Source organism: Macaca nemestrina, chromosome 5, assembly GCF_043159975.1.
Source record: "Macaca nemestrina isolate mMacNem1 chromosome 5, mMacNem.hap1, whole genome shotgun sequence".
Taxonomy (NCBI): domain Eukaryota; kingdom Metazoa; phylum Chordata; class Mammalia; order Primates; family Cercopithecidae; genus Macaca; species Macaca nemestrina.
This window is the reverse complement of record NC_092129.1, coordinates 89183987-89207817: the sequence shown is the minus strand read 5'-3', so window position 1 is coordinate 89207817 and position 23831 is coordinate 89183987. Positions and strand designations below refer to the sequence as shown.

At 38.4% G+C, this 23831-nt stretch overlaps 1 protein-coding gene across 18 annotated transcripts in view; it reads left to right on the top strand.

Moving 5' to 3' along the window:
• LOC105498579 (kelch like family member 32) overlaps positions 1-23831 on the top strand; it is a 209120-nt gene that overhangs the window by 181295 nt on the left and 3994 nt on the right. For 9 of the 18 annotated variants that reach the window (XM_011770725.3, XM_011770722.3, XM_011770727.3 and 6 more), the window contains 4 exons: positions 1971-2697; positions 15844-15902; positions 19199-19391; positions 21074-21168. In XM_011770725.3, coding sequence (XP_011769027.1) covers positions 1971-2697; positions 15844-15902; positions 19199-19391; positions 21074-21168 — 1074 coding nt within the window. Of the gene's footprint in view, positions 1-1970; positions 2698-15843; positions 15903-19198; positions 19392-21073; positions 21169-23831 lie in introns of those variants that run through there. The other 9 variants (XM_011770719.3, XM_024798198.2, XR_011623526.1 and 6 more) reach the window with 7 other exon arrangements.

Genomic DNA, 23831 nt, shown 5'->3' with positions numbered 1-23831 from the left:
TGGCTCTCAGCAGAAAGGGGAGCTGGAAAGGGGATGGGGTGGGAAGGTAATCTTCCCCTGAAGTCTGGCCGTCACCCACCAGACTCCTCTCTGAAGCTATTCTGTCAAGCCATCCCTCTGAAGTCAAGCCACTTCTCTCCAACTGTAGTCTCTGACATCTAGCTGCTGCTTCTCCTCTTGATGTTCAACTGCTTCTCCCCTCTGCTGGCTGGGTCAGGGGTTTTTATGGGTACAGGATGGGGGGTGGGGTGGGTCATGGGTGGTTTTGGAAAAGTCAACATTCGAGCATAAAACAGGAATGTATGTTCTCACTTTGGGCTGCGGTGGCAGGCTTGAGGGTGGGACCCTCACTTGGACCCACCTTCTTCCCAGAATTTCCTGCCTCCTGCCCCTATCAAAATTATTTAATATTCTCTTTCTTTGCTTCATTTTTTTCTGCTAATTCCTTCAGACTCACATTCACATTGTCTGGGAAATCTACTTTAAGTGCTGCTAAGAATAATTCATATCAAATACGTTGACTGAGATGTTAGATATACTTCATTATGCTGGTGTCTGGGAAGGTTTGCCAAATGTAACTATTAAGTCACACTAATTAAAATAATTTAGGTGCTCCATAAATGAACTGTGCTTTTTTCGTTGATGATTTTTTTTTTCCCCCGAGATGGAGTCTTGCTCTGTCGCCCAGGCTGGAGTACAGTGATGCAATCTCAGCTCACTGCAATCTTCACCTCCCAGGTTCAAGCAATTCTCCTGCCTTAGCCTCCCAAGTAGCTGGAACTACAGGCATGTGCCACCACGCCCGGCTAATTTTTGTATTCTTAGTACAGACAGGGTTTCACCATGTTGGCCAGGCTGGTCTCGAACCCTTGACCTCGTGATCCACCTGCCTCGGGCTTCCAAAGTGCTGGGATTACAGGCATGAGCTACTGTGCCTGGCCCTGATGATTTTTTTTTAATTAAAAAAAAGGAGAATTTCTGAAAACTAAAGCAGTACATTGTCATAACAAAATTAACAATAATTTTTTATTTAATAATAAATGTGTAATTTTATTTATATGATTTTATTATAAATAAAATTAAATAATAATTTTTATTATTTATGACAATGTACCTTCTTTAGTTTTAAGAAATTCTCACTGCTGATATCAAAATGTTATAACTCCTTTCCTTCTTAAAAGAGATCTGAAAGGAATAAAAAGGTTAGGATTACATTCTGCTATTATGTACATAATGCAAAGATGATCTCCTCTATATTCTGTTTTTGTGAAAATGACTAACAAATTGCCAATATCTTACATATGCAAATAACAACTGTCTTCAAGGTAAAAATTAATTGAGGGAAAAAAATTAATAGGTTAGAATCTTACTCTCTCTTTTATTGCTTCCTGACTGTTATACCTACTAAAGGAATGTGGGGTGGGAGGGGGAGTCTTTTTCTTTCTAAATCATTCTACTAGTGTTATATTGATTTTCTCTCAAGTACACCCTGTGGTCTCAGATGATCACATATTTTCTTACGTTACTCATATTGATACAGCACCTTGGCTTATGGGTTGACATATATTACTTGAGCTATGATGATACTGCCCACCATTGACATTTCCTGGTGGTGGGGTGCACTGAGCCTCTTATGCATGAAACATAAGGGAACAGGCTGTTTCACAACAGTATTTTCGTTCTTTGAAAATCAATTATTGTTCACCCCAAATGATATCCGAAGCCCCTGTCAGTGTTGCTTCACATTGTTTGTTACCCCTACAGCAATGTCTTGAGTTCTTTTGTGTCTTTGCTGATACAGAATAAAAGTTACTCATCTGGGCATCAAAATATTCCAGTTATACTGTTTGTAAGAAAGTCTGTATTATTCCCTGCCTGGAAGAATACAGGTAACCTACCTATATGCTGTTGCTTTCTCTCTTTCTTTCTTACCTTTGTATCTCTTCTCATCTTGCTTCCCTCTGTTTCAGCTAGCTGTGAGGTGGTTGGAACACAACTGCCACTACCAGCACATGGACGAGCTCCTGCAATACATCCGCTTTGGCCTAATGGATGTGGATACTCTCCATACAGTTGCCCTGTCCCACCCCCTTGTCCAAGCAAGTGAGACTGCAACAGCCCTTGTCAACGAGGCCCTGGAATACCACCAGAGCATCTATGCACAGCCCGTCTGGCAGACTCGCAGGACCAAACCACGGTTCCAGTCAGACACTCTGTATATCATTGGTGGGAAAAAGCGCGAGGTCTGCAAGGTCAAGGAACTTCGGTACTTCAATCCCGTTGATCAGGAGAATGCTCTCATAGCCGCCATTGCCAACTGGAGTGAGCTGGCTCCCATGCCTGTGGGAAGGAGCCACCATTGTGTGGCAGTCATGGGGGACTTCCTGTTTGTGGCTGGAGGGGAAGTTGAGCATGCCAGTGGCCGGACGTGTGCCGTGAGGACTGCCTGTCGCTATGACCCCCGCAGTAATTCCTGGGCAGAGATAGCACCCATGAAAAACTGCCGGGAGCATTTTGTGCTGGGTGCCATGGAGGAATACCTCTATGCAGTTGGGGGCAGAAATGAACTACGCCAGGTTCTACCTACAGTTGAGCGATATTGCCCCAAGAAGAACAAATGGACTTTTGTTCAGTCCTTTGACAGATCCCTTTCATGCCATGCTGGATATGTGGCTGATGGTCTTCTTTGGATATCAGGTAGAACACACCTCACGTTGGATTTATCAAAACACACTTTCATTGTGGTATACATTTAAAAGTCAAGCTTGAATAGTGTGGCCATGTGTAATTGAAAGATTGAAACAAGCGTGCCATTTTAGCTAATTAACATTCATTTATTGAGCACCTACTCTAGAGAGCAATGTGATTGGAAATAATGCGACTTTCTGTGACTTTCTGAGTGATTAATGGAATAAAAATTCAAGGTGGAAATTGTTGGTCCATCACAACTGTTTTTTTCTACCAGACCTTCTCCTGTCAGCTCTTGATTATTCATGGATTATATTGCACAACTTGTGGTTTATCTAGATCCTTTGCTTTTTCTTTCACCTCTGGCTGCCTGACTAGAGCCATTTCATCAAAGACAAGGCAAGAGAAGTAAAAGCCCAGTTAATCAATTTTTCTGGGTATAGCAATAGGTATATATCCAAATAATCACTATGCTGTGCATTGAGGGAGGGGATTTAAGTTAACAAAACAAAGTTGTTGTTGTTTCACATAGGGTCTCACTCTGTTACCCAGGCTGGAGTGCAGTGGTGCCATCTCGAATCATTGCAACCTCCACCACTCAGGCTCAAGTGATCCTCCCACCTGAGTCTCCCAAACAGCTGGGACTACAGCAGTCCAGCACCACACCCAGCTAATTTTTGTATTTTTTGTCAAGACAGGGTTTCACTACATTGCCCGGGCTGCCCTCGAACTCTTGAGCTCAAGCAATCCACCAGTCTTGGCCTCCCAAAGTGTTGGGATTACAGGCGTGAGCCACTGCGCCCAGCCTAAAACAAAAAATTTTTTAAAAATTATCTGTGAATGGTAATTACTTGTGCCGTTCTAACCCTTCATTCCAATTTACTCTCCCATTTTTACTGATGGTACAGTTTGAGCTCTAGTTTACCTTTCATCTCTTGAAAACCTTTGATTATGGAAAGAGTAGGGAGACTAGAATAATCAACCCCATCTACCGACAACCCAGAATCCACAGTTAACTACTCCTTGCCAATCTTGTTTTCTCCACACCCATAGACCCTTCACACCCCTCTGGGCTGCCTTTTGGCTTATACAGAAGGAGTCTGTGAGGCATATGGCTATCAACATCACATTATCAACCCGTGTTTTCAATCTTAGTTTTGAGAAGGGCCCCAAGTGTTCTCCTTTGAAAGGTTTTTCTATCAGGAAGAAAGCTGAATTTTCTCCCAATTGGAAGATACTCGTATTGTAACCCAAATGGAGCTTGTTGTGTTCCTCAAGCACTAAGAGGAATAGAAAGGGTAAAAAACTTAAATATTAAGAATAATCCTGATGTTTGTACTTAGAAGAAATCATTACCTTTAAGTACACCTGCAAAGGCTTCTCAGCTTTCCTCAATAATCATCTCTAGTGTTCTAACACCTGCTCTGACAAAATTCTCCCTTGCACTTCTTTAAACTAAATTCATTTGGACTTTGAGTGTTTGTTCTTCTGCTGTCCTCAATAACCAGGAAGACAGTCACAGGCTCAGCTTCTCTGAGTGGTGCCTCAGTTATTGGCAACTCACTGATTTTTATTGACAGAACCTAGCTCACATCAGAGTTTAAGTGCTCAATAAATTAATGAATGAAGACTAGGACTAAGGAAGCAGATAGATGAAGAGGATCCAACATTTACTGGCTCTATACCAGAGAAACATTAGAAACAAGTATGTATGTTAGTATATGTAGATATATTTAAATTAAAACCTCATTTATCTAATTACTGTTCCTTTTTCTTTAAATATATATGTCAGGAGTTAATAACCACCAGGACTATATTATTTTAGCTGTGCTGAAGAAATTTCAAGCTAGGCAGCAAATAAGTCTTTGCTAATAGAAGGAGCAGATCTGTACTTGTCTTGGATGGCAAAACAACAATGGGTTTATGAAATCAATGCATTTATGTTTTCTCCCATTGAGATTCCTTCCATTGACTCATTTAGTTTCACATATTATTAAAATACTGTATTCCTAAATTTTGCACTGCATTTTCTAAGTTTTGTATGAATTTCTCGTAAATATTTGAATAAATATTCCTTGTGTTTTGGCTGTAAACCTAGCTTGTAAAAGAATGCTGGGTTTTCCCTTACATAGTCTTAAAGATATCATGATTTAATACCTTCTTTAGTGAGGCCTTAAGAAAGCACAGAAGCTCCTCTTAGACTCGCTAGATCCGTTGTCCTGGTATCAAGTTGACTTCCCTTTCAATATGGGTCTACATGTTTCCTTTTCCATTTTATTAAATCTATCAACTTATTACAGATCCTTATTGCTGTCTCACTTTGTTTTTCTCCTACTGTGAAAGGAAATACATTTTCTTTGTTCTTGTTTTGCACTAATATATGCTGCCTGTGTTAACCATACTTAATGAAAACAATCACAATTTTCTCAGGTTTGTTTCTCCCTACTGTGTACTTGAGATGAGAAACTCACTTTGCTGTGTACAGTACAATACCTTTAATTGGAAAGAAGAGGAAATCGCCAGTGACATTTCTAATGCCTTCAGTCGTCTGCCTCTTTCCTCAGGCCCAGCTTATAATAAATCAATTGTGAATCTAACCATGAATAGGGAGGGGTGACTAGATTTGCTAATGGGCCCCTTAACAAAAATACAGGTATAGTTCACCCTGCCTATCACTGAGTTGGGAGTGTAACCTGATTTATTGGAGCAGATGCAAATGTTTGAGGCTATCCCTTATCCTTTACCAAATAATCATGTATTTCCAATTTAATTGATGGGGGCATCCTTCTGGTATTTTGCAAACTTTGCCTGAGGTGGGGGTAGTATGGATTATAGAAGGTGGATTTTAGGGTCTTGGTTCTGTTCTCTAGAACACAGAATGAATGTTTCTTTAGAGACTTGACATTTCCAGCATGCTCATTCCCTCTCCACACCTCTCCCCCATTTCAGTCCCTTTTGGGGTCAGGAAATCTTGAAACCTGTTTATAGTTTTTAAAGTATGACAAGCAGAAAGGAATTCAGAAAATCATGCTGTATGTACATATCCATTAGCATTTAATTAAAGATGTTAGAGTCGAATTTTACAGGCTCCTGTAGCGTTTGACATTGTGACCCAATTCACAAGTTTTCCGTACCATTCTGATTTGAAATTCACAGTATCAAAGTAAAATAAGCACTTAAATATCCTACAGCTGTATTTTTAAAATATATGCTCTCTGTTGGAAGGTATACTTGTGAACTACTAAAAAACCTTTTTTTGTGTGTGAGGGAAAATTAATACTGAGCTCATCTTGAAGAATAGCTTATTTTTTTCATTTTCATCAAATGATAACAAAATAAGAGGCTAACTGCAAAGTTAGTGCTTTAAAACTATAAAAATAAGACAAATGTTACTGCATTTGCTCAAAAGCAATATTAAGTGCTTTCTTGATTCTCTTGGTGAGTGTCACACCCTTGTACAGGATAGTGCTGAGTCACAGATACATGAAATTCATTTAGCAAACATACTTCCTGCCCTCTAGGAGCTGGCAATCAAATAATTTTTCAGATATTTCATTAATGAAAGGACATTTGTTAAACCTTCTTTAACTCCCTAGAAGCTATGTGTATTTTCATCTTGATTAAATTTATATGAAGTTTGCATTGCCCCTTTTTAAATAACTTTAATTTATTCAAAGCTACTAATAGGACTTGGGTTTTTCTAGTATTAATTAAAATAATGTAAAATTTTATTAACATTTAAAAATAGAATTGCCTTATCTTTATGCAGATATTGTTTTACTTACATCTTGAGAACTGTAGACAAAGCCGGGTGCAGTGGCTCACACCTGTAATCCCAGCACTTTGGGAGGCGGAGGAGGGTGGATCGCCTGAGGTCAGGAGTTCAAGACCAGCCTGGCCAGCATGGTGAAACCCCATCTCTACTAAAAATACAAAAATTAGCCGGGCGTGGTGGCAGGTGCCTGTAATCCCAGCTACTTGGGAGGCTGAGACAGGAGACTTGCTTGAACCCGAAAGGTGGAGGCTGCAGTGAGCCAAGGTCATACCACTGCACTCCAGCCTGGGCAAGAAGAGCGAACCTGTATCTCAAAAAAAAGAAAAAAGAAAAAAGAATTGTAGACAAAATATTGGGAACTAAAAGCAGGCATAGCAGAGCCTGAGTTGTGGTGCACTGAGACCACAGACTGTGGTCACACACACAAAAAACTTGTGCTGCATTTTTTATCCATCATGAGATGCTGAGCTAAAGTTCCTAACCTCTCCAAGTCCTGTTCCTGGATAGTGCTGGAGCATTAAAGTAGTATATAGTAGAGGGAACAGACTTTCAAACAGGTAATTAGAGGGTGACAGCAGAAGTCTTTCCAAGGTACAAAAGTAGTGCAAAGCATGGATTGACTATTGCAGAAGGCATGAAAGGTAGCACCTAAAATAATTGAGGAATTATTTTAACCCTGAAGGTGCCTAACTTAGCTTCAGGTCCATTGGCTACTTTCTATTATCCATTAACTCCTCCCTGTCCTCATACTTGAACTTCATGGTCCAATCACTTCAATAATTATCTTGTCCTCTGGGAAACATGCAGTGTTTGACAAACCCAGTGATCTGCTTGGTCTGTGTCTGTACCTAGGCGGCTCTGCCTGTGGGAGGACAATCAGCAGGAAGGCTTGATATGGGTATATTCTCAGCACATCACGCACAGTGGCACTCTCAGCCCTCTCTATACCCTACTGCTGCTCTCTCACACCTTTCCTTCACTGGCTGGAACTTCTTCACTTTCCTCAGAACCCCCTCTTCTCAGACTCAGAGAGAAGATCTTGCCTTTGGTTTCTCAGAGCAAATGTAAGTGACATAATAGGAGGAGGAGGCAGAGAGTGTGACAAGAGAGATGGATAAGAGTTTGTCTGGAGAGGAGCTAAGGGCAGAAGTTTGGGAAACAGTAGCAAGGAGGGTGCAGGGTTAGCAGGTACTAAGGAAGGAGCCTGAGAATGTGGAATGGGCAGGGTCAGAGGAGGAGGAGGAGTGTCACAGAAACCAAAACCGAAAAAGAAGGTGCAGTGAGAGCTGTTCAATGCTACAGGGATATTAAGGTCCAAAATATTTCCACTGCATTTTTTACTTGGGAAAATTTTAGTGAAAGCAGTTTCAGGGGATTGGAAGAAGGTGGAAACTAGAATACAGTAGTTTAAGGTATAATAGAAACGTGAGGAAATAGAAACCCCAGGTACAGATTACCTTGGCAAAAAGTTAGGATAAAGCCCGTCTTAGTCTAATACTAATGAAAAAGCGTATTATCTAAACTTCAATCCCCGAATCTGAGCTTCTCAGACAACTTTCCAATTAAGAATCTGGCTTCCTGTATACATATAGGGAGAGAATGTGCTGTTTTTAGTTGTACACATATTTTAGTTCATGTAACAGCCTCATTTTTTCACTATAAATTAATAAGCATTTTGGCTTTAGGAAGAATAAAGGCGATTAAGAAGGAAAGAAAGGAAGGAAGAGGGGAGTTTGGCTGAAGAAAGGAAGGAAGAGGGGAGTTTGGCTGAGTAGTTAGAAGAGGAAATCCAGAGGTGAAGGAGGGATTTTGTTTGTTTAAGGATGCAAGTGCACTAAGCATATTTGTAAATAAGGAAAGAGAGTGAAATTGAAGGTGTAGGGAGGAGGGGCATCCATTTGGCTGGTAAACGCTGAGAGCATTTCCCAGGTACCAGGAACAGTGAAGAGTCCTGATGATACAATATTGACAACAGACACAGAGTCCTGAAAGGCAAGAGGGAGCTGGGCAGGGGTCAGGTCTTGAACTTGAGAAGGGAGGGACCCTTAAGCCTGGAGGGAAGGAGATAATTATGGGTGTGAACCTAGGTAAGCTCACAGGTGAAGGGCAGGAACCTGAGGAGTTTCTTGTAGATTGATACAAATGAGAAACAGGTCTGTCGAGATTGTGCCTGTCCGGACTAAGTAAAGGGCCTGAGGAGAGTGACCTTGGAATAAGCCTCTGAGAGAGAACAGGGGGAATTAACCGGTTAAATAAAAATAGGTGTACAGAATCCACACTAACTTTGGAAACCACAAAACTGTAGTGGCTCCGTTTTCAAATTTCTGTCGTTTTATGGTGCTCAGCAGAGGACTGAAGAAGGCAGGTCTGTGGATTCACTCATGATGAAAGATTTTGAGACTGGAATAGTCCAGAGGATCCTCCTGGAAGGAGTTCAGCAAGCTAGGATCCCAGTTAAGTGAGAGGCAAGGGCTGACGGTTTGCTCCAGTGTGTGCTGCGGGAGTAAGGAGTAAGAGAATGCCCCTTGTTGTCGCTGGAGGCAGCCATGATGTGAGGAAGCCACTTGCCTGATAGAGGTTTGGAGCTGGGTAACTTGGCGCATCCACTTAAAAGTTCCTAGTGAATTGGAATGTCCATGAATAATTAAATCTTCGTTGCTTTAGATACTAGCAACCAGTTGCCCCCAGCAGTTACTTTTTCTTTTTTTCACTTGTGCCCCAATCTTTTCTACCCCACATCTGAAAGAGATGAAAAGAAAGCCACTGTAGTATTGAACTGAGGTGGAAACCAAACAGAAATGTAGTATTCTACAATGCTTGTTAGAGAGCTAATGATTTAAAGGAAAGAAAGCAATCAGATCACCTACATTCTCCAAATAATTAATAAAGTTTTCATCCTAAACTGTCTTACCTGTATGCCAAAGAAGTTGTACTTTGTTTATTTACCTTCACATCACTGCCCAGGAAATGGGGCTTGAAAAGGTTAAATGACTCCCCAGATCACACAGCTTAAACAGCTGACAAGAGTTAGAATTTGAACTCTGTGTCTCTGGTTCTTTAGACCATGCTTTTCCCACCAAACCACACAGGTTACCAGTTGTTTATCATGACAGTGAAGGTCTGCAAAATAGATGCTTAAATTGTAAAAAGAACTTCCAAATGGCATAAGACTGAAAGTAAATGATACACAGAAGCAGAGTGCTATCTGGAGATTTGTTTAGAATCAACAATCATTGATTGTCCTTAATTGCTTAACTGTCCATCCTTTACAGGGCAGAGAAGAGACACATAATGTCTCTCTGTGATTTTACGGTTCAGTTTCTAAAACATAAAGTTCAAATGTAAAGAGAAAGGTGATACATTGGTGTAGATTAGAAAATTGTTTTCTGAAAGGGTTACGTACTACAGGAGTCTAATGGCCTTTAAAATTGGTATTGTAAGTTTTTTTTTTTTTTTTTTTTTTTTTTAATGTCCAAATCATTGGCTACAGAACTCTTCTCACGGAGAGAACCGCTCTTGTTTAGATGATTCATTTGTGTCTAACTAGTGGGTCTAGTAAAAGATGGTAAACTAAATGGTGAGCTGTATTGTTCTACCAAAGAATATTTGAACGATATCATTTGCTTTATTTCCAAGAGGAAAGAAGATGGTTAAAGCTAGGCCATAGAAGTAGGGAATGGCTGAAGAACTTGGTTGATGGTGGAAGGGAGATAAAAGATCCAAGAGCACATCAAAGCTGGGACATTAAAGACAGACAGAGGTGGCCTTGAGAGTTTGACCCTGCTGGGAATGTGCAAAAATATTTGGAGGCAGGATTTCAACTTTCTATAGAATGAGGAATGGGGGTTAAAGTGAATATTATTGATATTATAAAGGGCAGGTGAATCTAGTTGATATCTGCATTATGGTTGATTTCACCCCCATTTTATCATTTCACTCATTAAATAATACATAATGCATACTTTACATATTTCTGGGTCACAAGTTTGTACCTATTTGCTCTAAATGACATAATTTATATTTTCAAATGCAGCAACCCTGCCTTTATAGGTATTTTGTAAATTAGAGACTTTGCAGGTTTTGAGTATATTAAGTACCCATCATCTGTGTGGGTTCCTCAAGTATGACAGAAATAATATGGATGCTAGTTTTAATTTAATGCATGGATTATGTATGCTTCTATTCAAGATGCTAATTTAGTAGAAACATTCTTGGCTATAATTGTTTAGTATTATAAATGTCCAGAAAATATGGACAGTCTGATGTCATATAAAAATAGATAATAAGAAGTTTGGTTTTGCATTTATTATAAATATTCCTATGATATTACTTTTATCAAGGGCTAACAATGAATGTAGCCCTCTAAACAATGACTAATAGGAACTCGCACTTAATGGCAGGTTATTCTTTAGGTAATTAAATTGTAAGCATGAAGTTTTAGTCTTTCAAGAACTGGAGAAAGTTTATGGAAGAGAGAGGCTTAAACTATTAAAGAAAGAAAAGGGCCTTGAATACTGAAAAAAAAAAAAACCTGGTAATTCTGGTTATTAGAAAAAAGAATTATAAGAAATCTGTTTCACACTATGCAATTCATTCATTCATTAATTCAGTATTTCACATACAGTCATCTGTATCTTTTATGGAAATGGTAAGAAATTTTTATAAACAGCTACAGGATTGTAGCAAACTTCCCTCTGTAGATTGTCTCTATGCCATGCACTCTAGTTCATCTGAAACCTATGAGGAAGTATCATCATGTCTGTTTTGCATATGAGGAAGCTGAGCGTGGCTGTGTTAAACGGCTTCCCCAAGGATACAGTCATAGAGGACCCATGTTAATGCCACAGCCTGTCCTGAAACTCTTCCCTTAGACTAGTGTGAACCTGGCCACTGCATGTCTCCAGGACAGTTGCAGAAAACTTGAGATGGTTTTCCTCAATCCTGAATTTGCTGGCAGAATTCCAACCTGGAGCGTGCTCCACCGTGTGTGTGGGGATCAGTTCTTTGCATCCCACTCTGTCCTGGTTGTGCATTAGCACTGCATTAAGAACCATAGGCATCTACTCCTGCAGTTTACTCTATTTAATCAACAGAGGTGTTTTCTGTCATTAAAAGAAAATTAGCAGAGCCATCAGACTTGACCCAGTCTGACCATGTACCATGAGAGCAGTTTTTCTGTACACTCTATTTTATGAGTACTGTCAGCATTGACCAGTTGTTACTTTTGAGTAGAATATGAGTTTGAGAGTCAGTGATCTCAGTAGCAGAGACAAAGGTTGCTTGTTTGGCAGTCACTTGTCATCTCTCCAGTATGCACTCATCCATTTGTCACAACATTTTGTGGCGAGTTGCACAGGGAAGCTTAAGAAAAATGCTTTTCCCCTGTCTTGATGATAGAAAGCATTTCTCACTGCTGGTAGCATGGTGGTAACTTTTCATTCCTTCTGGCAGTTTTTAAAGACTTATTTGACTTTGGGGGAACCTGCCGTATATCTTTAAGTCACAGTTCAAAAGTATAAGACAGGGTTGCTCATTTTCAATTTTGGCTGAAAAGTCTTAACTTTCACTGTGGCACTTCAAAGTTAGAGAAAACTTGGTTTTAAAAATGGATACTGATATGAGATGGCATATTTAATGACAGATGTATCTATAGAAAGCTGTTAAGATGCAGATTATCCCCCCTGGGGTGGGGGAGGGAGATCAAAACTGCCAATCTATAAAATATACTCGATAGAGGAAGGCATGGAATCTATCTTTGCAAGTGCTTTGATTGCAGGGGACAGTATAGCAGCATGTGGCATCGTAACCCAGAGCAGACAAATCAGCTTGATGACTTTCAAAGCCAGGAATACTGCTGCAGGCAAGGGTACTCCAGTCTAGGAGAAATTAAAACATATAGAGACTGTTATTAATTCCATATCTATTTTTGTATAGTCAAATCTGTATGCAAATCCTTAGCATCTCATTTCAGCAGATTAATCTAAAAGTGAAGCGTGTTATGTGAAGGGAATGTAATGATAAAGCCCTGCAAATGAGTAACACTGCTAAAGAAATGTGGGCTGCAAACTTGGATGCTTTTTTAAAATGTATTTTAGTATTGAAAGAAAAATGGTTTTTATTTATATGCTCATTTGTAAATTATTTCAAAGGGGAAAGCAATAGAACCAGTTTCCAAGGTTTTTCTTTGCAATCCTGACTTGGCAAAAGTTGCAGCACTAGGTTTGTTAGGCACCTCCTGTGGTTTAACATTCTAGAGGGAATCTATTAATATCACATAACTGGGACTTTAATTTTTACTCCCAACTAGTAACTTAATATCTCATTTCTAAGCATTGTCATGTGAGTGAAAATTTGTATGTAAGGGTAAAGAATCTAATTACTGAGTGCAGATTAAGAAGAAACGTATTATAGATGCATTTGTGGAAGATAGTAAATAATAGTTCTGAAAAGCATGGAGATAAATTGTATGCCCTGCTTCGGAGAGGGGATGTAATAGCTACATTCTAATCCATTGCTTGTATGTTTAATCTATAATGGGCAGAGTCTGATACATAGAGTAGTGTAAGTATTTTCAAATGGTGTCATAAAACAGGTAGTTTACTGCAGTAGATATTAATTCTGTCCCATATTTCTAAAACAAGTAGAGAAACTTTTGAAGTCTTTAAATGATGGGTGGAGCTTTGCCCTCTGTTCCCTTTCAGTTAGAGAAGTGATTGTAGGCAAACTGGACATTAATCTGGTGGTTATGGCCCAGATCAAAAGCACTAGCAATTATTTTAACCCTGAAGACTTGTGAAGTCTCAAGAGATTAAATTATTCTTGTGTGGTTATGCTGAGAAAGAATTATTGAACATTCTGTTTTTAATCACACAAGAAAGGGAAGGTTGGGTGTGAAAGCAAACACAACTCTATATTTTGACACACATCCTGACTATATAGGCATTTCAGCCTTAGCTTTCTTAAGTGTGTTTTCCTTTCCTCTGATTTCATGTTTAAAATGAGATGTTCGATGAGAAATCCAGAGAAGACTTTCTTTGAGGGCAGGAAGCTCATGTCCGTGTTCTTTGTGGATTTCTCTGCAGACAAAGCTTTCGTTGATCTTTAAAATCTTAAATCTTCAAGCTTCTGAGAGAATTTTAAAAATAGTCCTCTAGTTAAGAATAGCCAAAGCCAATTATATGAAAGATATAATCTCCTTCCTGGGGTTGAGTGAGAGAGTAATGATTGGCCTGGATAGGTTCCTTCCACTTTATGTATCCATTAGTTTTGATTGATTATTCCAGCTCAGTTAAGGATTAGACACTAATCCTCTGGATTCTCATTGACTTGACTCCTAGCCATGTAGTTGATGGTGGTTTCCTACTCAAAGTATTTAAACTGTCAAAGCAAAAACTGCACCACATAAGGTTAAATAGAGAGAGAAGACTTTATTCAAGACTATTGCAATAGGAGAGAGAGATCAGAATGCAGTTTGAAATCAATTCTATTAAGCAAAGTTTTTAAGAGGAGGGTTTCTAAGCACTGGGGTGGTTTAGTAGAAAAGTACTGAAGAACACTTTGGGGGAGCTTGATTAATGGATGTGTTGTATCCATGCAGTTATTTCTGAGTTGAAAATTTTGGTCTCTGTGATTAGGCCATCTGTGTTTGGTGCTAATTGGTGCCTATCAAAGTTAGGGTCCTTGGGAGACTGAGGTTGCAGTGAGCCAAGGTTGCGCCATTGCACTCCAGCCTGGGCAACAAGAGCGAGACTGTTTCAAAAAAAAAAAAAAAAGTTACCATCCTACTTTCCCATAGAGGCTGGGATATAGGGGACTATCTTCCTTGATGATTACATTTCAAAGGAATGGCTCTCTGGACCTTAAGGAAGATATTATTGGGTTGTAAAACTGGCAAGCAGCTTTTAAAATGATTTACATCTGAAAGAGGGAGAGAAAGAAATTATGATTACAAGTTTTCTAAAGTAAGTAATCTAAGAAAAGGGAGGTCAAAGGGCCTAGAGTCAGGAAGCAGCCTTTTTAAGTTTAGTCAAGCTAGGGGAATGTTAAGGCCATCTTGGTCAGTATCTTAACAGTATATGTTTTTTAAATTCAAAAAATTCCAATTAAAAAACTTTTTTTAGTTTGGCTTAATTTTATATCTTTATTGAAAAATTAGCTGCTTCTTTGTGATACTTATTAAAATAAGAGTTTTATTCATTTTACACCAGTGCCTAGAATGTGTAAGGCAATATTTCTAAAGATAGACTTCTTTGGTCCCATATCCTTGATATTTTATTATCTAACATTTAATATCTACTGGTGATATTTTCTTACTATGCTGTTTTATGTATTTTTTTTTAGAGTTTTTCCACTTAATGGTAAAACTTAAAGCAAAATGTATAACTTCTGGGTTTTACAGGGCTCAGTATACACTACAAGTATGAAAAGAAGTATGAGGACAAATAAGAGAAACTTAGCTGGAAGTGTGATGATTTTCTTAGTGGTTCTTGATTAGGTGGGTCTCAAGTCTCTTAGATCTTAGCAGTTGTCAAGAGGGCTTCAAAAGGGTTGATGACAATAGCAATTGCACTGAAGAGCCCTAGATTTGTGCTGCCCAATGTGGTAGCCATTAGCCACATGTGGCTTATTGAATCCTTGAAACATGGCTAATCTGTATTGAGATGCGTCGTGTCCAATATGCACTGGCTTTTGAAGAGTTACTATGAAAGAAAAGAATATGAGATATATAAAAAATCTTAAGTTTTTTGTTGATTTCATGTTGAAATGATAATTGTGGCTATATTGGGGTACATAAAATTTATTAAATTTAATTTCACTGTTTCTTTTTACTTTTTATGTGGCTACTGGAAAATTTATCATTGCATATGTGACTTGCATATGTGGCTCTTATTCTATTGGACAGCACTGGCTTTACGTCTTTTTTTGATAAGTAATATCAAGAGATATCAAGATATCATTGTGTTAGAGTACACAGGTCCGAGCTTTAAAATTGACAATTTAGTGAAGGACAAGAATTTTCCGTTTAACTATGTCCCTGGCATAAATTGTATAGAGATTTGTCTGTGTGTAGTATGTTCACTCTCACTCCCTAATACTTTGCCCCTCATTCTGGCCATGCAGAACAGCTTGTCAGAATTGGGGCCCTCTTGGTAATGTCAGCATACTTGTTGCTTGCTCTTAACTGGATTGCTTCTGAAATGTTTCTTGAAAATGAAACTGCTTCAACAATAAGCTTCTTAATTATGTCATGGGCTCACCATGAGGGTATACAAACAGATCCTCAGCAGTAGCTAATTTTCCTTTAATTGTATCTCATTCTTATGTTGGAATATCCTGTTTCTTATTCATGAAAAGCTCTAACACATGTTAATCCATTACAGGTGGAGTAACTAATACGGCACAATATCAGAACAGGCTAATGGTATATGAACCTAACCAGGTAAGAATCATATAAGAACACCTCATTATTTTAATTAAAATGAATTTTAAAAGATTCCAGAGTAATTAGTAATTGGAATGCCAAGTCTACACACACAGATATGCATCTTGAGCTTATATAGAGAAAAGGAAGCATCTGATTAAACTGCTTTTTGGTTCATTTTTTTTGTTTTGTTACTCAAAACATTTCAGCTCCACTAGTTTTGTGCTATACACAACACATCCCCCTTTCAGAGTTTTGCATCATATAGAAATGATTTTAACTGCCCCATTGCAATGTCCTTCTGGAAGGGGCTGCCATTCTAGGAGGGAATCATGCTTATGGTTTATTCTAAAACACAAGTATTAACTTAGTATAGCCCAAATGACCTAAAACAGTATCTAGGACAACTCTAGAGAACTATATGAAGAGTTTGAGAGATGGGAAGTATCTGAAGAGTTTTCATCTAACAGCTGGGGGTTGAATATGCATTTGGATGGTGCCTGTCCCTTCTTTTGTCTACTACTTTTCATGTACACCCAAATACTATTTTTCCCCCAAAGGAAATATTTTTGTTCTCTTTTCCATATACCAAAATATGTATGAACCTTGGCAATTGTGTGCTGAATGTTGCCATTTCTATGATTTTGGTAATGTAAATATTTTTGATTATGACAGTATTCTGAAATGATTTGTAGGTTTAATATTCATCAGTTGAAGGTAATGGGATATGACACAACAGGTTGGCTTTGGCAGTCTGGGTTGGGACTGGTCACCAAATTTATGTCCATAGTGGACTCAGTGTATTTAGTATCTTTTTATTTTAGCAATTACTTGATTCTGTATTTAATGAAGGCATTTCTCTCTTTGCAAAGTGTGTTTCCTGATGTCATTAGAAGCTGTAGATTTCAGAGACCAAATGTCCGTGGGTCAGCTGTCTCAAGAGGGATCGTTAATTGCAGTTGCTTGAGTTTGGTGCACACGTGGTTAAAGAGGAAGAAGGTGTTAACATTTCTCAAATGAGTTCTGTTTCATGTTTGTACACACATGCTCTTTTAAAAAATTCTGCTGGCATATTGTTTACAGTGGGTACTGGCAAACATCACATCTGCTTGCATCTTGCTCAGAATCTCAATAACTCTATCATTTGGCCCTGGTGCTTATTTCTCTTCTAGGCCTTTGTGGAGAGTCGATAATGCCTGCCATCTGCCACAGAGCACATTGCTACCTGCCAACAGGCAGGCTGGGGTGACCTCTGCTTCCCCACCACTGATTAGTATTCACACGCTAGCTTATTAGGAATGACCCCACCAGGCCTCTCTGTTTCTTTGCCTTTGCAGTGGTTGGCGGCTCACCTGGCAGGCACTGCAGTGAAGGAAGCTGAAGATATAATCAGGGGATGCAGGCAGGCTTTGCAAACCAGATGGCATCCATAGTCTGGTGGCAGGGGACTGGACTGCTAATGCAAACATTGATTCCTAATACTGTAATGGGTTGTATCATAGAAAACACCTAAGAAAAGCATCCTCAGAGTTTTGAGTTAAATATATTCATGTGTAATGTATTATAGATATTAGCAAAATAGCTGAAAGGCAGGCTTGACTCTTTTATTAAAGAAGACATTTGATTGGAAGGAAATTCTTATGATATGTTTGAATGGGGGAACAGATGAATGCAAGCTTTTCAAGCCGTACAAATCACTTCTTTTCTTGAGTGTATCTTTAAAAGAGAAATTAGAAATGAGCTAGTCTATATGCCTATTAGAGTGGACCAATTTTTATACAAAATGTTTATTGTTGTTGTCTTTTGCTTCTTCCCTTACAGTTTTGTGAAATGGTGAAATTCTATGTATTCAAAACATCATATGACTTTTTTTTTTTTTCTAGCCGAAATCCATTTTTTTCTTGGCAAAAAGGAATCTGGGTTATTCCTGTATGCTTAGTGTTTAGGTAGAAAGAAAACTGTTATGTTTATTTACCTGTCCATTACTTTCTTTACTTACCTGTCCATTACTTAGTTGAGATTTAAAATTAAAGTCATGTTTGGTCTTCATTTAATTTTACAATGAGAGCCTTATTTTATGAAAGGTTGGGCATACTCTTCTCATTACTGAGGGTGAACCAGAACCAAATATTGGAGGTTTCACCATTCCCTAAAGTTATCATATAAAACTTAGTCTTCCAGCGGGGCATGGTGGTTCACGCCTATAATCCCAGCACTTTGGGAGGCTGAGCCTGGTGGATCATGAGGTCAGGAGTTCGTGACCAGCATGGCCAACATGGTGAAAGCCCATCTCTACTAAAAATACAAAAATCAGCCAGATGTGGTGGCACATGCCTGTAATCCCAGCTACTTGGGAGGCTGAGGCAGGCGAATTGGCTTGAACCTGGGAGGCGGAGGTTGCAGTGAGCCGAGATCACGTCACTGCACTCCAGCCTGGGCAACAGAGTGAGACTCTGTCTCAAAAACAAAACAAAACAAAACTTAGTCTTCCACCAAAACAAATAAATGTGTGCCTAGAAATAACCTTTCCCAATTTGGCAAAAGATGTGACTGTTAATATATTAAAGGAGGCTGATAAAAGGAAGTGTGGGTGGTTTGTTGCTGAACAAAATCTTAGCTCTTCCACTGATCTCAGGAAGTTAATTTTGGAAAGAACAGCAGAGCCATTACCCTATCTTATCTAGGGGCCTAAGGTACCCAGTGATTATCATCACATCATTTTGAAAAAATGAATATGCATTGAACATTTTTCATGTGCATTTTTCTAAGTGCTTTATGTATATTAGCTCATTTAATCTTCACAATAGGCTTATCAGGTAGGCATTATTATCCCCATTTTACAGATGAGAAAACTGGCACAGAGATATTAAGTAAATTGCTTAAGATCACATACAAGTTATAAACCCAGGCAGTCTAGATCCAGAGACTGTTTTCTTAATCATTGCACCACTGTGTAAGGTATACCTAGCCATGTGCTTTCACGCTTAATGTATTTGCATGAATAAATTCTCTGAATTGGGTGAGATAAACATCATGAAAATTTCAATGTTCCCCTTATGTAATTCAAAATGCGCTATAAAATGCAATGCAAACTAGCAGAGATGCCATGTGTAAATCGCAAAAAACAATTGGAATATGTGACTCTTTTGTACTTGTTCTCGTGTAAGAAGCACACACGTTTCAACATATATAAACAACATCCAAGCAGAATGTTTGATAAACATTAGGGTTCCCACTACTTATGAGGCACTCATTACTGTTTTCTGACATGGAGGTCTCCTACTAACAGAATGCACTTAAATTTCTTTTTTCAGAATAAGTGGATAAGCCGTAGCCCCATGCTGCAGAGAAGGGTCTACCATTCCATGGCTGCTGTACAAAGGAAGCTTTATGTTCTTGGAGGCAATGACCTAGACTACAATAATGACCGGATCCTTGTGCGCCATATAGATTCTTACAACATAGACACTGACCAGTGGACACGTTGCAGTTTCAACCTGTTGACTGGCAAGTACCTTTGATTAAGTAAATCAGGAAAAGTAGATTCAAGAAGTCACCAAACATGTTTCATAGACATCTTTAGGGCATCACTAAATATTAAGTGCATCGTTGTAGAAGAACCTGCATTTATTAACCAGAAAGATGTGTATCATTTATGTTCTAACAGAACTGGACTCATTTAGGTAGCTGAGCATCTGATTTCTCAGGGCCTATATTACCACCATTATGTACATCCTCATATGGCTGAGAGGCATGTCAAGTCCATTATCATCCATCAGTATTAACATGGAACTCTGATACAAATAGGAGGAACCAGACACTGAAAGATTTAATAACTCTTTACAGAAGGAATTTACTGTTACTTCTCACTGCTTTTAGTCTTATTTCTTGTGAGTTCAGGAGGAGCATGGTCTTCATTATTTGTCACTGTCAAATACCATTTCTGGGAATATTCTCCTAGAAATGAAACCCTTAAGTAGTTCTGTGCACCGGAGTTTAGCGGCATTTCTGGCCACAAATACCCATCCAAGCATTTACCACAGGGCAACATTAGGTATGGACCATTCTCATCCCAAAAAAGGATGAAGGTAACATGGTGAACAACTTACCCCTCATGTTTCTTTATGGAGTTAATAACTTTTTCCCCCTTGTCAGCTTGCATTGTTAACATCTATAAGTGATCAGATCCCTTCCAGGTCTGCTCAAATAATAGGAAAAATCATAAACCGAAAATGGTAGGTTGGGTTGAGACATTTTAGTATGCTGAGTGGGCACTCAATCCCTTGCAGCTGCTGCTGGGGGAGGCAACACTGGGAATCTAACCAGAGGGTTAGACGCTTGTATTGAGCTCCTGTTTTCGCAAAATGATTTTTGAGGCCCACTGAACAAGGACTTAGAAACTCGGGCCCTCGATTCTGGATCTGTGATTCTGCCTGCTGTAAGATCCAGCTTATTTATTACCCCAGTCAATCCTGTGTCAGCCCATCAATAAAAAGAGACTCTTTCACTCTCTGATGGCCTCCAGGGAAGAATATGTGGTAGTGAGTTATTCTGTCTTCTTTTTGAAATGGGAGGGGAAACCTTTCATCATTTTGGCGTGTCAGTATCTGGGGATTATCCAGGCTGGTCCCAGCTCAGGAACTTTAATATAATCTTTAAAATGTTGGGTATGTAAAGAAAGGTAGGATAGCAAGTTGATCAATCTTTTCTGCCGTTTGTCTTCATTTGGGGCATGCTAGGGGCATGGCTCTGCTTTATTGGCTTCTTGGAGTTGCAGCTGTTACTTTACAAATGTAAGCACTTGCCTAAAAAGCATTTGTGGGTACTAGAAGAGGTGTTTGCATTTCTATAATATACCTTATTTCCACCACTGTAAATTAATGGCATATGACATAGTATAGAATTCAGTTCTACATGGCTTACTATTGCTGTATTTAATGCTGTATTTACTAACTTGGCTGGCTAATAAGTGTTTTGGCCTGGTTCTGACCCGACACAGATTCATTCTCTGAGAAATAGTGCTTAATTTTTCTGAGTACTGGGAGGCAGTGATTAGTTGTTGCAAAAATCCCATGGAGTATACAAATGTGCCACAGGGGAAAATTGTATCCCTCAGTGGCAAAAGGGTTAATTAAAATATGTAAGAAATGGATTTTTTTTTCCTTTTTATTCAATTCTCTTTACTTTAGGCCAAAATGAATCTGGAGTTGCTGTCCATAATGGGAGAATATATTTAGTTGGTGGATATTCAATTTGGACAAATGAGCCTCTGGCTTGTATCCAGGTGAGTGGTTGAAGTTCCTTTTGAAGTTTGTTCAGGTGGTTCAGTGAGGTTACATTTTGTAATGCTGCTACTGAAGAAAGATATTTAGGTTTAGAAAGAGGCTTAACGTCTCCTTTTTGTGTGCAACTAGTTCAGCCACTAAACTTCATCCTGTATCGTAAAAGTGATGCCTAAGTAAATTATTGAGCTCTATTAAAAATAAAAATGGGGATGAGCTTTGAAAAATATATGTAGTATATATTGGAAACTGGGAAATTGGGATAGCTTTCCCTTTCTCATAAACCAAACACTTCTAAAAATCTTTGGCAATAGTTCCTTCACATCCCTCAAGTTTTACAAATACTTCCTTTCCACACCATTGCCTTATTTTCTGTATTACACTTCATTCATTCCCATACAGTTCATTCAAGTCCCTGATAGGGACAGCCTCTGTTCCAAAGAATAGCTCTGGTGCATCAGCCTATGAGGAGCCCAGGCTGGGCAAGTTGCCAGCTGGGCCTCTCAGAAGAGCAATAGCCCTTGTTGATAGACACATTCATAGTCTTATTCCTATTATTATTTTACAGTTATTACCATAGTTTTCTATTTTACATGTTCTCTGATAAAATATTGACATGTATTAGCCCCGACCTTTCTTCCTGACCTCCAGAAAAGTATATCCTTATAACTACTTTTATCATCTAATCTCATCTTTATGGGAAGATTTTTAACAACTGCATCAATATCTTTAATAGTTGCTGAACTGTTCAACCTTTTTCTTTCTTTATCAGTCACATCTCATAAGGTACGTATATTTTCAAGAAACTTCCATGTTTTCTAAGTTTTCAAGATTGCTAGCATATAGTTGTTGTGTTATCCTTAGTTATATCTCCCTTTACATTCATAATATTGTCTCTTCTTCTCTTGATTTGTCTTGACAGAGGTTTGTCTGGGGAATTTAAAGTACTTCTATTATTCATATAGATGAAGTTTAAAAAAGTCGGCAAGGGTAAGGTAGATAAGGAAAATATAATTAACAAGCTTGTCTGAATGGATATGAGTTCTGACTGAGCAGTTGGAAAGAATATATTTTTCTTAGCATACATGGAACATTTACAAAAACCAGTCATGTACTAGGGTTAGGGTTAAGAAAACTTTAGTTAAAAAAATTAAGTATTGTATAGTATTATGTATCTCTAATACAATGTAATTAAGTTAGAACTTAACAACAAGAACAAAAAAACCCTACATAACTGGAAATAATAAAACACATTGCTATATAACTTATGGGTTAAAGAAGAAATCATAATGGAACTCAAAAAATTTCCCAGAACTGTGATAATAAAAACAATACACAGCAAAGCTTGTGAGATATAGCTTCGTAAGTTAGAAAATGAACCAAAAAGTAATCCCAAAGAAAGTAGAAGGGGAGAGATGATAAAGATGAGAGAAAATTAATAAACTGGGAAACGATAATACAGGAGAAAATAATTATCAAAGCCACACACACACGAAGAACCACATAAGACTTTAAGGGAGTTCACTGAAGGCTGCCTTGTACTGGTTTTAGTTAGTTAATGGAAAGCTGCCTTAGACTAGAGCTTCGTCCTGTCTTTCGAATAACAACAAATGAGCAAACTTTTCTCCAAAGAGTGCTTCTAGTCTTCATCCAAGCATGTATTTGGTAGTCTTTCATAGTCTTTCAGGTTTCTTTTTAGTTTTTACTTTTCAGAATTGGTAGAACTTAGAACTGGGCAACAGTTCTCTATGGTGCTGGAACGCTGTTTTTAAAGTGGCTTTGGGACCCTCATTTGATCACTTTTGCACAATGGAAGTAAGTTGGGGTTTCTCATGAAATAAAATTGTAAATTTTAAATACATTTATGAGCATTTGTCTACTAATTTTAGTATCAGATTAGCTCAAGGAATAGAAAATGAGTGGAAATCATAACATAATGAAGAAATAAAGAAAACGCTGTACATATCAAGTATAGGAGACCAGAGTGCTGCCATAGCGCACATTTTTTCCACATCTCATATTTTGTTAAGAGTCTTGAATGTTAGCTTGTAAGACATAGAAACTTAAACTTCGTAGTCACATCATTTGTTTTTTGTCACCAAAGAATTTTTCTGTAGAATGATCACTAATCATATACACTAATTAATTGCTAATGACATTTTACTGTTTTCAAACAAATCCATCCACAAGAAATGAAGAGTTATACAAGTGCGTATTTTAAACCACTGAGGATGTTTGAGAGTATCCTCATGATTATGGTGATTCTCAAAGGGGATTCAATTATTTTTTTAAATCAATACCTGTATTAGTAGAATAAGTTTCACCTCTGAGATTGTACAATAATATATTCTAATATATTTGCTTTTAAATAAAAGTCAGCATGATGGGTATTTCTGTGTTCCAGTAGCCATTTTGATGAACAGAATCAATCCTTTGGCAAATGCTGTTTATTCCTTTGGCTGGCACACTGGTCCGACAAAGCACAGACAAATTTGTTATTTTTTTAATTTATTTATTTTTTTTTTCCTGACATTGTGTTGCTCTGTTGCCCAGGTTGGAGTGCAGTGGCGCGATCTTGGCTCACTGCAACTTCCGCCTCCTGGGTTCAAGTCATTCTCCTGCTTCAGCCTCCTGAATAACTGGGATTTCAGGCGTGTGCCACCAT